Source organism: Dermacentor albipictus, chromosome 3 (genome assembly GCF_038994185.2).
Source record: "Dermacentor albipictus isolate Rhodes 1998 colony chromosome 3, USDA_Dalb.pri_finalv2, whole genome shotgun sequence".
In the NCBI taxonomy this organism is placed as follows: Eukaryota; Metazoa; Arthropoda; class Arachnida; order Ixodida; family Ixodidae; genus Dermacentor; species Dermacentor albipictus.
In genome coordinates this window covers 377,990-392,931 of record NC_091823.1, presented here as the reverse complement: position 1 = coordinate 392,931, position 14,942 = coordinate 377,990, and the positions used below count along the sequence as shown (strand labels likewise).

The following is a 14,942-nucleotide window of genomic DNA, read 5'->3' as shown; positions in this document are numbered from 1 at the left end:
CCGTGTCCTCAACTGGGTGTGGAAGGGGCGGCCAAGGTGCGCTCCGAGTTCCGAGTTCACACCTTTCATGTCCAGGCAACATGAACTGTCCGCCCACAAGGGATGCTTACTGTGGGGTGACCGTGTGGTGATTCCACAGAAGTTGCGTTTCCGGGTCCTCGAAGCTCTGCATGTCGGACACCCTGGCATCGTCAGAATGAAAGCACTTGCCCGCAGTTATGTATGGTGGCCCGGCATGGATGCGGCCATTGAGGAATGGGTCCGGCGATGTTTTCCTTGCCAGGAAACGCGGCCCGAGATGCCTCGGGCACCTGTGCACCTATGGGAGACTACCCGGACACCATGGTCACGCCTGCACATTGATTTCGCTGGTCCCTTCCAAGGACAGACCTTCTTGATTGTGGTGGACTCTTATTCCAAATGGCTGGAGGTCATACTAATGTCGTCAATGACATCGAGTGCTGTAATCACTACCTTACAAAGATTGTTCGCAACTCATGGCCTGCCAGATACACTTGTTTCAGACAACGGCCCGCAATTCACATCCACAGAATTTCGAGGGTTCCTGGATGCCAACCTCATCCGCCAAGTGACATCTGCACCGTTCCATCCATCCACGAACGGGCAGGCCGAAAGGATGGTACGGACCACCAAAGAGGCATTAGCTCGAATAATCCGAGGAAGCTGGGCAAAGCGCTTGGTAGACTTCACTCTACAGCAGCATGTAACTCTGCACACAGTCACGGGGCGCGCCCCGTGCGAGTTGTTGATGGGCCGCCGACTGTCTACCATGCTGGATCGGCTGCATCCAGACCGGGCCCCTGACAAGTCCTCCCGGTTGGCAGAAGTTCTGCCGACACCACGCATATTCCAGCCCGACGACCCTGTATTTGCACGTAACTACGGCCAGGACCCACCATGGGTATCTGCTGTGATTTCCAGAGCAACTGGCCCGATCTCTTATGAGGTTGCTCTTCCGGATGGTCGTGTGTGTCGCCGGCACGTGGACCAGCTTCGTCGGCGGAGCAGCATTCCCATGAGGTTAGCCGAAACTGTACCTGAAGGACAGCCTGAGGTTCAGCCTTCGTCAAGCCCTTCACCTGGCGGAATGAGCAGCAGCAAGACACCAGATCCCAGGGAAACCGAGGAGCACCCGACAGCCATGCTACCTCCCGAGGCGCAACCAACAGTCATGCTTCCTTCGGACGACATAGCAGCACCTCAGCCAGCACCAACAGAGCAAAGTGTAGAATTGCCGGGCCCACGCCGTTCGCCGCGTTCCCGGAAGACACCACAACATCTTCGGGACTTTGTGCTGGCATTGGCTGAGTGTTGAGTACCAACTAAGGGGGAAGGAGTGTTGTGTACTGATTCTGGCCGCTGAGTTCAGCGGATGACGTATCTGCATCAGTTAACCCCTGTGTTGAAGAGCGCCCTCTCCCGGCCTCAAGAATGTATATAATGTAGCAGTTATCAAGTTCCCACTGTTCTGTGTTTGTTTCGTGACGGCAATAAAAGGTTATTGCCGATACGCCTTGTCGCGATGGTGCCTCGCGATACGACCCACGCAGCAACATAACAATTACCAACAAGACGGAGATGAGTTGTTTTTGCACAATGTTACAGGCGATGAGACTTGGATATCCTATGTCACTGCAGAAAGAATACAACAATCAATGCAGCGGCACCACTCCTTTTCACCAAAACCAAAAACATTCAAGCAATCTCCCTACTTGAGTCAGAAAGTCATGGCTACCGTTTTCTTAGACGAAAGGGGCGTTCTTTTGGTTGATCTCATGAAACGTGAGACCACAGTTACAGCTGACGTATACTGCGAAATGCTCACCAAATTGAGACGTGCAATAAAAAAATCAACGGCGCAGGAAACAGTCTGAAATTCTACTTCTCCATGACAGCATGCGTCCTCACACCGCTCCCCGAACCAAGGAGAAGAATTCAAGGTTTTGGTTGGTAAGGAGCAGCCCTTACTTTTTGAATAACCCAAGTACATTAGGTTATAGCAGCTAAGTACAGCTGGTGTCTGCGTTTCCTTCGGTTCTTGCAGCGTCCCCTTGTTGGGCTTGGTGATAGGCGGCTGGCACAGCTGCTGAAACCAAAATAAATTTTACAGCTACAGCGTTGTTTCACCCACTTCTTTTTGCCCTCTTTGTAAAAGAAGGCGTACCAATAAAACCTTTAGATGTTTTGTCCAGCAGAAAGAAATTTTCCCCCATTTGCATGCCGTCCGGAGTCCGTATATTGAAAAAACTGTGAGAACACTGTCTCCTTTCATTGTTGCAAATTGCCTCACTGACACAATAGGGCCTGGATGCACTGTTAACAAAATACTGAGTGGTGACCTCCTGCTTGAGGTCCGCAACATACAACAACATGAAAAGCTCCCTGACGTTGTGGTATTCGGTAATTCCTAATCACAGTGACTCCACATCGCTCCATGAATACAGTCTGAGAAGTCATGTCAGCTTATGATCTCCTAAATTCGACCGTAGAAGAGCTCAATGGCTGGAAGGACCAGAACGTCATCAAAGTCCAAAGAATAAAGATAAAACAGGAGTACAAAGAAATACCTAACAAACCCCTCATGCTCACCTTTGCATTCAGTATACTGCCGGACTCCCTCAAAACAGGGTACTCAAAGACATAGATACAAGCTTATACCCTGAACCCGCCTAGATGTTTCAAGTGCCAAAGAGTTAGCCTTGGTTCATAAAGCTGCCGAGGCTGACTGACCTGTGCAAAATGCGGCGACTACAAACACAACTCTGACAACTGTAGTGCCATGCTTCACTGTTTGAACTGTGATGGTGGACACACAGACTGCTCTCTGGTGTACACGCAGCCTAAGATATCCTCACACTTAAAGTAAAAGAGAACAGCCCATTTCAGGAAGCACGAAAACGGGTGTCATTTCTTCATACCGCAGGGTATGCTGATGCGCAGCGCACTAGGGGGCAATGCCGCAGCAGACTCTGGCATTGGCCTGGCCCACAAAGAGTGTGGCCTAGGCTGTGCCACCAGCCCCCTTGGCAACAGCAGCTGGCACTGCTTTGCTGTCTCTGCGTTTCCACCACCACGCCCCCTGGGCATGGTGGCAGAATACGCGGGCTATGATGACATCTGTCCACAGTGTGGCAGGTGTGTGTGTGCACGGTGGCGGGCGGCAGCATGGAAGGCGCCTGACGGGTGACCGATGAAACAGGACTGCTTGGCAGCACAAGTGTGACAACTGCTAATGGTAGTGCCGGTCTCAACCTTCTCGACTTCCTTGACCTCATCTGCTCTGAACGCCAAAGCGAACATGGCTACTTCTTTTGTTCACGCCGGTATCGCCAAAACACGTTCAATGACATTGACGATGCCAGCAGCGGTGTCGCAGTTTGAGGAATTCCATGACGTGCATTCGCTGCAGGAGTTGCTTGATAAGGTGGAAAACTTTTGTCTGGTGCCGGACATTCCTAATGAAGACCGTGTCAGACATGTCATCGCGACCACCCTGGATGCGAGCGACAAACTGTGGTACCACTTTTCCGGGCCGTTCGACGTTTGCTAATGCCTTCAGGAAGGAGTTTGCTTCCGTCAACGAGAAGCTGCAACTTAAAGAGGAGTTGGACCAGTAAACACAGCACCCTGAGGAGAACTTAAAGTGACTGGCCAGAGTGTGGAAATGAAATGACTGATGACAAATGATTGATGGAAATGAAATGACCATGATTGATAGTGATAGAATCCAGCACAATGTTTGTGATGTAAGTAAAAATTATAATTTTAAATTTGCAAAGGAAGTCTCAAAAACCAGTAAGTGGCGAGACCTGGCGGTGAAATCTTGGTACTTTATAGGTATTCTATGAGATTACTGTACATAAGTTGACTGTTATTAAGTACATCATAATTATTGCTTAAAATTGCAGTTGGTATATTATTGTATACTTGCGCATTATTTTATCCTTCGGAAATCAAAAATGCATGCTTGGCTATGGCAGCATGCTGAACACCGTGTCACGAGTAAAGATGTCATTTCTTTATCGACCCGATTGATTTCATTTTGACTGGTTAAATACCAAAGCAATTGCTTATGGAACCACAAAAACACGTAGCTGTTATCACAGAAATCATTTAACAATTCGGAAAACATGAATTTATCGTAAAATTCTGATAAAATCATTTTCTGCATTGGCATTTCATGAATATAGACACTCTGACCGGTAAGCTATTCATTGCACTAAAAAAAATGGGTACCATGAAAATTGGTTGCCAGTCCCTTTAATCGTCTGTTAAGCCATACCCCACTACTTGCTAATGTCTAAAACTAGTGATGCCTCAGAAGAAGAAGGAAAAGTTGCCACAAGTTAATATAGCTGGCTTACAGGGATCTCAAAGAACCACCCAAAGCAAGCCTTTACCACATGTGCCTACCTCTATCACTCATTCCTCAAAATCTTCAACACTCTGATTGCATCATTGAGCAAAGTCATCACTCAAACCATTGTCAGGATGGTGCTTGCAGCAAATGCACATGCAGGACTGGAAGGGGGACAATAAAGCAACTATGTAGAAAGGGCCCAGTGCACTTAAAATGAGATTGAGTGCTGCTCGTTGGGGCATGTTGATAAATCTATTTAGAGGTCAATAACTGTTCATGTCAGCGCACTGTGTTGTCTGCAAGTCTTTGTCTCTAGCGCTATGAATGCTCTCATTTACGAACTTGTCCAACAAACAGCTTCAGTCTAGTTTGGTTGCAGCAGGGTGGCCCCATGCCCCCATCGATGAATCCACGACCTGTGCCACCTGTCGTGAGGCTAGACCTGCTGTTGGAGGGATTGACAACTGGAGCAGCACTCTTGCCTTCTCTGCGGGCACACTACCACATGGGGCCCCTCACCGGCACCGGTTGCACGGGTGCCCAGGCTCGCTTTACGGTCCACTTGCCGCAACACTCGCTCAGTTTCAACACAAAGGTATGGCTACCAAACTAGAATTGGTACGCATGCATTGTGCCAGATCTATTGGCATCTTCTGATATGTCTTGATAATAATCTTGCAGTGGATTCGTGTCTGTATGCACATTTTAACATGTTTTGTTTTTTGAAGTGTCTAAATCTAGGTTGGACGTATGCACAAACAACTCAGTTTGTCGCCTTAAAGTTGCGACGGAATGGTAGATTTGTCGGGAGAATGCTCTTCTGCAACCACATTCTGTGAAGCTTTGCACTACCATCAAGATACAGTGGTATAAATACGTACAGAGCTGCTTATAATACATGCATACCTTTCCATCATTGTGTGTGGTAGCTAGGGACCTGCACAAACAAGAAGGAGGAAAATGTGCTGTAGCAAATTTCGACGGTAATCCATGCTAGCAGAGGGTTTGTTTTTCTAACGAAAGAGCCACTTAGAATCAGCTCGAGCATTAAGTACTTCATGGAACCAGAGTTTAGAGTAGAATGTACGCAAAGCACACAAGAATTTGCCATTGAAATGCTGCAATGCGGGTCCCACACACTGTGGGAATCGACGTAAGGGAACATTTCTGTGCTCTTTGCGTTGATTCACGATAATTAGCTGTGATATTGACGGCAAATGTTTAATTTCTTCAGCATTAGGACACTATAAAAATGGTAAGTTGATGGTAAAGGTTACTTCGTGTGCACCACTGCTGTTTGTTTGCATAGTACACAGAACACACAGCAAGACTTGTTTGCTTGAGACGTTGTTGTGCACCATTGTTCATAACCTCCAAGAAGGTTAACAAATTTATTTATTTATTTATTTATTTACATATACTGCAACCCAATATAGGGCCATCGCTGGAGGAGGAACATTATACATTGCTATACATTACACATTAAAAACACACATATACACAAAAAGTTGAACGATCAAAAAGAAATGCTTTACAGGATAGCGAAGTGCTTACCTGTGACATCTATAAAATCTTTGTGATAGTGAACGAATGCTACCAGGTAAAGAATTCCAAAGCTCTATTGTACATGAAAAAATACTGTACTTGAATGTATTAGTACGGGCATAAATAGGTGTTATATTCAAGGCGTGAGAGCTCCGGGTACAACTTGCGCTAGTAAATGTGATATAGCTACAATCAGAAAGACCAGAGGGGGAGTAGAGACCAGAGAAGAATTGCATATAAAAGTTTTAAGGCTTCACTGCGATAACGTGAAAGTAGTGGCTCAATGTTCAAAGATTGTTGAGCCTGTGTTGGTGAGAAATTGCGGCTGTAATTTTTGCAAATGAAAAGGATAGATTTTCATTGAACGTTATTAAGCGAGCTTATATCACATTGTTTGTAGGGGAACCAAATGACAGATGCATATTCTAGAACAGGATGAACTAACATTTTATATAATAGCAGTTTAGTATTGCGGGGGGTCTTAGCTAAAGTGCGGTTCAAATAACCAAATTTTTTAGGGCTTTCCCGTTTACATATTCAATATGTTTAGACTAAGAAAGATGTTCTGTTAAAATGACACCTTAGTATTTATATTGACACACTCTTTTAATTAAGTTGGATGCCATCCAAAGAATAATTGAACGACAGGGGCTCTGTCTTTTGGCAAATTCCATCACGACTGCTTTACTACAGTTGATCACTTGCCATGTTTTGCACCAAGTGCAGAAAGATATAAGGGATTGAGCAGATGGTGGTGGCCATCAATGGAGTTAATAGATTCGTATAATATATAATGTGTATTTGTCTGCATAAAGTCTGATGTTAGTTGAGCTGCTACGAGGTAAATCATTGATGTATATTGGAAATAATAAAGGACCTAATAGGGATCCCTGAGGAACACCTGGCGTAACGTTGACAGGAGTTAATTTCACTGAGTTAAAAGAAACAAATTGTGAGTGATAACGGAGAAAACTGGTTATCCAGGAAACAAGACAGGGATTATTGAATTTGGCATTTAATTTTACCAGTAGTTTAGAATGAATCACAAGAGTCAAAAGCTTTAGAGAAGTCAATAAAGATTGCATCCACTTAATTACCCATGTCTAGGTTAGAAGTGATATCATGAACAAAATCGACTAATTTGTTTTCAGTGCTATAACCAGGATGGAAACCATGCTGGGCGGATGTTAGAACATCATTAGAGTTAAGGAATTCAATTATATGTTTGTGAATAATGTGCTCTAACATCTTGCATGACTGGGGTGTAACAGATATTGCCTGTAGTTAGAGAGAAGTTGTTTGCCACCTGATTTATACAAAGGCAGGACTTTGACAGCATTCCATTTAGTTCGTACTTCACCAGAGTCTAAGGATTTCTGAAAGATTACAGTAAGGTATTGAGCTGTCCATAGGGAGTATCTTACAAGGAAATAATTCGGGATAATATCTGAACCAGTACACTTATAAGTGTCGAGATTCAATATTAGGTTTAGTACACCATCGGGACTTCATACAATATTGCCTAATCTATTAGTTTTTGCATCATAACTAAACTTTGGAACTACATGATTATAGAGGGTGAAAAAAGATTGGAAGTACGAGTTAAAAGCATTCGAAACTACGGCGGGGTCATTAGTAATAGTGTCGTTAATCTTGAAAGAGGTACTGCATGGTGCACTAGGTAAAATTGATGTCCAGAACCTGTGAGGATTTGGTTTAAGTAGTATAGGGAGTTGCACTGAAAAATAGAAATATTTAGAATTTTTAGTGCGAGTAGGAAGTTCCTCCTTGGCTTCTTCAAAAGGAACATGAAGCACAGGATTAGAATGCTTTGATTTTCGTTGTCTACCTACATGGTGTGACAGGTGCAAGATATCCTGGTTAATCCTAGGAAGTTTATTATTTCTCTTTTTTGTTTAACATTTTTTTTTAATGACTCGAGACAATCAACAAGACTATCGACATGATGATCGGTAGTGAGTTACAAAAAATAGTCAAAGTTATCTGCCAGAGTATCAGTGATAGACATATCGTCAGCCTTGTTAAAACATGAAATGTGGAATATCTAAAGTGTTTATGTGGGATAGGACAGTTAATGTGTATGAAAACTGCGTTATGATCCGAGATTCCTTCCAAGATATCATACTTAAAACATAAATGAGCAAGACTGTCACTGATAAACACTTAAGTCAAGTATGGAGTCATGCTGCGTATTCTTATCAACTAATCAGGTCAGGTTATGGGACAAAGAAAACGTAATTAATTCTCTACAAATAGAGGCACTAGTGGTAGAATATGTAAGGGAAGGCCAGTGAATGCCTAGAACGTTAAAGTCACCATGAACGATTAAGTTAGAACTGTTGAGGCTATGGTCATGTATAAAATGCAAAATATTTTCGAACAAGTCACTAGGGCTATCAAAGGGGTGATAAAGACCACAAATTGTTAAATTCTGCTCATGCACTATTAACTTGCAACAACCGATTGTACATTGGGAGGACCTGGTAGAGCCTTAAAGTTAAAATCAGAATGTAAAAGGAAAGCAACAGCACCGTCTTTCTTATTCTGACGGTTATACCGGACAGCAATCTAACCAGGAGGCATGAATTCTGATTCGTGAATATCTTCATGAAACTATGTTTCTGTGATGCATATAACATGAGGAGAACATGAAGAAACTAGCAAAAGAAACTGTGAAAATTTGTTAGTTATGTTTCTGGCATTAACATTCAAAAGCGCAAGATCTGTGGCAGAGTGATGAGATTGTCAACCTAGTGATGATGATACTATAGGAAATTTTGTGCTAGAATCAAAACCAGGAGCTATTACTAAACTATTTGAGGCACTGTCACTTTTGTAACAAACGTTATCTATAAAGAAATGATCGAACCTCACTTTAATAATCAAGACATTATTCTACTGCTCAACCTAAGCATCCCATAGCTTTTTACATCCTGCGCACACTCTGGACGAAAAATCTTCGGAAAGTTTCATGCCGGAAAGTTTCAGCCAATATGTGTTTTTTAGCATCACTAGCTAATCGCTGAAATCAAGCAATTTTAAAATGTTAGGGCGAGAACGCCCAGGGTGCATTCTTCCTAACCTATGAAAGCGTTCAATACGCAGACAGTCAAGGGGAAGCCTATTGAACATGTTCACAACCTTGGAGTGCAGCGTGTCACGATTCTCGTTGGTATTTCTGGTATGCCATAAAGGATTATGTTATTCCTTTGTGAACAATTTTCAAGATCATTATATTTGGCAGTTAGTTTGGCAACAGTGCGCTTTAGGCAAACCGCCTCAGAACGAAGCTTATCAGAGTGTTGATCAGACAATACTTTCGAACATGAGTTTTTGAGAGCAACCACACGCAATTCCAAGGCATCGAAACTTGTATTTGTAGCATTTTTTATTTCATATATGTCTTGTGACATATTTTTCTGGCAAGCTACTAAATCGGAAAACCTTCACAAGAGAAGGGTTATCGCAGCTAGACATTGCCAGTTCGACCGACACCTCCGGGCCATTAGGAACACTTTCTTGGGATCCATCAGGTTTGCCATTTTAGGTGCCGGTCTCCTGGGGCCGGGGTTATAAGCTGAATGTCATTGCTCAAGATAAGACGACTAAGGTAATCGACAACATAAGAAAAATTGCACATGAGTCTACAGCGCAAGTAACTGTGTGGGCCAAACAGCAGCAGCAGGAATTGATTATCGGATCGGATACGGTACAAGTTGTCCAAGTAACTTACCTGTGCAAGCAAGAAGAAGCATTTAGGCAACATTCTGAAGCTGCTTCTGCTGCATTGCCCACTGCCGGGGCGCTGAAACGACGGAGGTTTTATACTGATGAAGCATTAATTTAATTATAAGACTGTACATGCCAAAACCACAATTGGATTATGAGCCATGTCGTGGTGGACTGCAGATTAATTTTGACCCCCTGGGTTCTTTAATGAGCACCTAAATCTAGTACATGAGCATTCTTGTTTTTTGGCCTAGTCAGAATGCAACTGCCGCAGTTGGGATTGAACCCGTGACCTCGAACAAAGCCACAGCTGCAACGCTACATGACGGCCACAGAAGTGTTGATTTGATGTGCAAACACTTCGATAGTGTCACCTAGATGCTACGGTATTTTAATTCGGCTATACGTCTGCACGCCATGCTTCACTTGTCTGCTTGACAAATTTGCATAGTATTTATTTTTGATAAATTGCAGGAATGTACCACACCGTTCTTTAAATTTAAATTTATCCAGTTTGTCCACAACTGCTGTCATGCCTAGTGGGAGCTATTCCTCACCTTATCATTTCTCCTTTTCCTTTTCTCACCCTCTCCCCATGTATGAGAGGCATGAGCGAAGAGTGCTAAGCCTGTTACAGTCTAACCTGACTATATAGAACCCGTTTACATAGAATTATTCTATATATTGAACAATTTCTGGACACTGTATAGTTACAATGAGTATATATAGCAAAAATTATGCTTATATTGAACAAAAATAGCAGCGACTCCCAATATATTGAACGCCAAGCAGTGGAAAAGTGCCCCCAGAAGTTGGCTTTTCCTCGCTGTGCCGGGTAAACCCGACAGCGCGGCTCCATCCTACCGCTCTCCCTATCGTGACCGCACTGCCTCGGACGAGCCATCGACATCCCCTGCAAAAAATGTTCCTGGCCCGCCCGCAACCCTTGCTCAGACAGCCAATCAGGGGCTCTTGTGCCCTCATCGTGCAAGATGGTGAAGGTGCAAGTTGTCTCGCTGTTTTTCTGGTTCATTGTGTTTGCGCCTTGTGGGCCTTCTCCCGCAGTCTTGCCGTGATGAAGCGGCAGAATTTGCCTTTCGTTGGGAAGCTCGAAATCATAAATCTGGTTGAACGCGATGAGAAGTCGGATGTCTCCGCAGCGTGCAAGATTCCGAGGAGCACTCTTAGCATGATGTTGAAGAATAAGGGGGAGATTAGGGTTAAAGCGTCCAAATTCGTAACGCGCTGCTTATGGCGCCTGACGCGTTTGTGCGGCCGTGTACGAGTGGCTCATCCGAAATCGCTTCAGCCGTGCTGGCTCCCGCGGGCTCGGTGATGACTGTAAATTCTGACGAATGCGACGAAGCCATTGCCGGTGTTGCCAAAGTTTGGAGCGAGCTGTCAGAATTTCCGGAAGCTGTTGATGAATCAACGGTCGATGAGTTTGTGAGTGCAAATGATGGTGTCATGACAACGGGAGAGTCTGAAAACGAAGATTTCATTGCCAACATCATACCGAGCACAAGTGAAAGTGGGCATAATGAGGAAAGCAACGACATTCCTTTGCCCATATCCTCTGAAGTGATTGGTGCACCCGCACTAGTCTGGTGCTTCTGTGCGAATGCAGAAGGTTGAGGTCTCAGCTGCTCCAACTCCTTAGACAATGTTGAGAAGTGCATGCATCGCAGGCAGCGAAATTGCCCAAGCCGAAGAAAATGCAGGACTACTTCGTGTGAAGCTAAGCTAGTTTCAGCAATAAAGTGATTTTATAAATGATATGTGCTTTTATGACATCCAATTATTTACCAGGCTTACATGAAATTATGCCCTATATTGAACTGATAGGCGTTTTTTGCGAGTTCGATATAGCCGGCTTCAACTGTATTCACTTGTTTCGTTGCTGTGTCAGTTCTACCTATTTTCTGCTTCTCTCACCTACCTCCTCTCTACCATTCTACGTATATCCCTTCTGGACTGTTGCAGATTAGTATAAAGGTAAGCGCTGAAGTTTCTGCAACACTTTTGAGGGGGGTCATGGCTAATTACATCTATCGAGATTGTATTGTGCCAACGCCTAGAAAGCTTCAGAGGGCACTGTGATGACCATTGATTGAAAACTCCAAACGAGTTTGTCACATCGCCTTTCATCTCTACCACACTCCTTCCATGTATACACATGCTCTGAACCACCTCTTGACACGGCATGCAAGACAGCAGCAGCAGCAGCAGCAGCAGTGGAAAGGTCAAAGGAAAGGTCAAAGAAAGCTTTGCTTTAATAATGCAACAAAGACTCTCAACGATTTTGGGACAGTGGTTAATATAATGACTTGAAAATCCATTTGGCAAGCTTCAGCAGTGACGTTGAGGTAATGTGTCTGCCCGCTTCGCTTCAGTCTAGGGTTTGATTCCTCGCTGCAATGTACCTTTATCTCAGCTTTTTTTTTCTTTCTATTTCTTTTTCACCAGTATCTCTGCTGTTGGTGGAAACACTCTCTCCCCTTATATTTGAATATAGCAGACGACAGCAAGCAACACATCCTCACCATCGCTTGACATCTAAATCTAATGCATCATCAGGTTTGAAGTTTGAAGTTTATTGTGATAAAAAGCATATACAAAGGTGGGTGCGATAGTGTACAGAAGGAGGCCATATAGTGAAAACACTGTAGGGGAGGGGAGGCCTTCTATTATATGTTACATGAAATGCAAATCCACTAAACAGCAAAAAGAGTAATAAAAAACAGTTACAATAAAATGCAAGCAGTAACACAATTATTAATAAAGTAATTAAGCTAGTACAATAATTTCAGTGATTAAACAATTCTAGTCAATGAATACATAGTCATTTTTCAACAAGAAACGATAAAGTACAGGTTATTTCATTTGTCAAATTGTGTTATTGGTTACAAATAAAATCATGAAGCAAACATTTTAATGATGACCTGGAAACAGGAGCTTGTTATAAGGCAAAGAATTCCACGATTGCAAAACCAACTCTTTGGGTACCATAGTTAGGGCAGACTTTTGGAAGTAGAAAATTGTTATTTAAATAAAAACGTATCTAATTTGTATTGGTAAGCTTTTGCATGAAAAAAAATTTTTGAAGGTGATGCTCTTTAATTGCTCGATATGCAAATATGTAAAAATTGAATTTAACAAGATTAATAATGTAGAGTACGCTAACATCACAGTATAGTTCTGTAACATGTTATTGGCAATGACTTTTAGTAATAACACAGATGGCTTGATTTTGGACATGTTGTAAGAATGAAAAATGAGAGTTATAGGTTTGACCCCAGCAAGTTATGCAATAGTTTATATGGCTCAGAATGAGTGCGTAATATTTAGTAATCAGAGTATGTAAAGCAAAATAACACCTAGCTTTGAGCTGAATTTTAATCCTGTATCAAGTTTTTCTTTGTAGTTCGTGGATAGGCAAGTTAAACTTTAAGCTTGAGTCAAGTTCGACACCAAGGAATGAACAATGGTTGGAGGGATAAATAGCATGCAAATCAATAAAAATTAGCAGAACTTGCGAATCATTATTGGGTATAGAACTGAGGATTACAAACTTAGTTTTGGGAGGATTCATTAGAAGTTTGTTTCTAGCACAGCAAGTATGGATCAGCATTAAGGGTCATTATAAGATTGAATGAAGCACTCAGCGGAAGAGAGCTCGAGTGGAGAGGGCGCCTGGGGGCTGCCACTCGGGTGGCCAATCAGGGCGCGTCCCTCCCGGTAACCTTTGCTCACGTGGTGATTAGAGCCGGGGAGAGAGTAGCACGGCTTGCGCTGGAAATTAGTTCCGGTGTGCTTGCCATGTCCGCCATTTTGCCGTAACGATGGCGGTTCCCGGAGATCAAAAGCACAACGCACAAGCTGGGGGAATGAGGTGTGGGAAGGCACCTCGATCCCCACAACGTCAGATGTAGCTGCCACAGCCTTTGTTTTTTTGCTCCAGAATGGCAGGACTGTATATGCCAGCTGAATTTTTGTTCATCTAAGGGAGTATAAGCTTCTTTTCTTTATTTTTCCGCTTACTGAGGGGTTAACCTTCATTTAATTTGAACATGGAGTAAAAGGCATCGCTGTCCATGACCCCAAACAAAGATCAAAGTATACAAAAGTCAAGCACAAGTGAAGGTGGCACATTTCAGCAGGGCACCTATTGAATGGCGGTTTGAAAAAGCTGCAAATAATTTTCTTCTGGGACAGTTACGTGTCTGTATCTTCTTCTCGAGAAATAAGTAAGGACAAATTTATAGTTGATTGTGGTGTAGTTATGTCACATTCACATCGACTTCTTGTCTCCAAAGTGCTGCATTTACACCCGAGTTCAGGTGTAAATGCAGTTGTTAGTTGAGTGCTCTTTGTGTCCATTCTGCTGTCTGGGGCAAATGTGCTAGGAAAACATTGATTGCATTGTGACAAGGAGGCTCATTGGCCAGTAGAACCTGAGATGTAGGTGTGTATAAACTCCTCTGCCGCTACGCAGGTGCCCCCAGCGTGTGAAGCCAATCTTCCCTCACGTGCCAGTGTGGAGCTGCCACCCGTGCAGGTGGCGGCCGAGTATCTGCAAGACCCAGGCGGGCCCTCGCAGAGGGATGCTGATGGCGTAGTGCTGCGTCGGGGCTCCTACCTCAGCGCCCTCGCTGAGATTGGCACGTTTGAGCACAGCCTCACCACCGACTTGCTCAACCACCTGGTGCTGGTGCAAAAGGTCTTTATGAAGGTACTGAACGCACTCCTTGTCTCCAAAGTGCTGTTGGTTCGTTCAAAAGACCTATTTTAGCCATGTAGGAAAGACAAACAAAATTTGGTCACTGGTTATCCAACTTGTGCCCTTGTGCAGCCGATATGTTAACCCTTGAGCTGCGAACATTTGCATATTGAAATTTGTGGGGGATTCTGGACACCATGCAGACAGATGTTGGCATGAATTTCAGATGACACAGCTGGCGTTGCTGTATCAAATGACTGTGTGAATTGCAAAGAAGGCACAGTTTTTGGGAAGATGAAGACAGTGCTTCCTTGAGTCCTTACCTCACTCTTCTTGCCGTGGTGCAATTTCGTCAACATCAACAAATTCTTTGTCAAAACTAGGGATGTGTGTATAAAGAATAGTAGATTTTGAATCGAATATTGCATTGAATCAAGAAAAAAACAGCGAAATATCTAATCGAATATAAGAAAATTTAAGACAAACTTATATGCTTCCAAATTTGGTGCAATAAGCTGAGCGCTGCACATGTTTGGGAGGCTAATC

At 43.5% G+C, this 14,942-nt stretch overlaps 1 protein-coding gene across 4 annotated transcripts in view; it reads left to right on the top strand.

Annotated features, from left to right (window-relative positions):
* tweek (transmembrane protein KIAA1109 homolog tweek) overlaps positions 1-14,942 on the top strand; it is a 576,634-nt gene that overhangs the window by 352,346 nt on the left and 209,346 nt on the right. For 3 of the 4 annotated variants that reach the window (XM_070534911.1, XM_070534910.1, XM_070534914.1), the window contains 2 exons: positions 4,761-4,976; positions 14,172-14,408. In XM_070534911.1, the coding sequence (XP_070391012.1) occupies positions 4,761-4,976; positions 14,172-14,408 (453 nt within the window). The remainder of the gene's footprint in view (positions 1-4,760; positions 4,977-14,171; positions 14,409-14,942) is intronic. The other variant, XM_070534912.1, reaches the window with a different exon arrangement.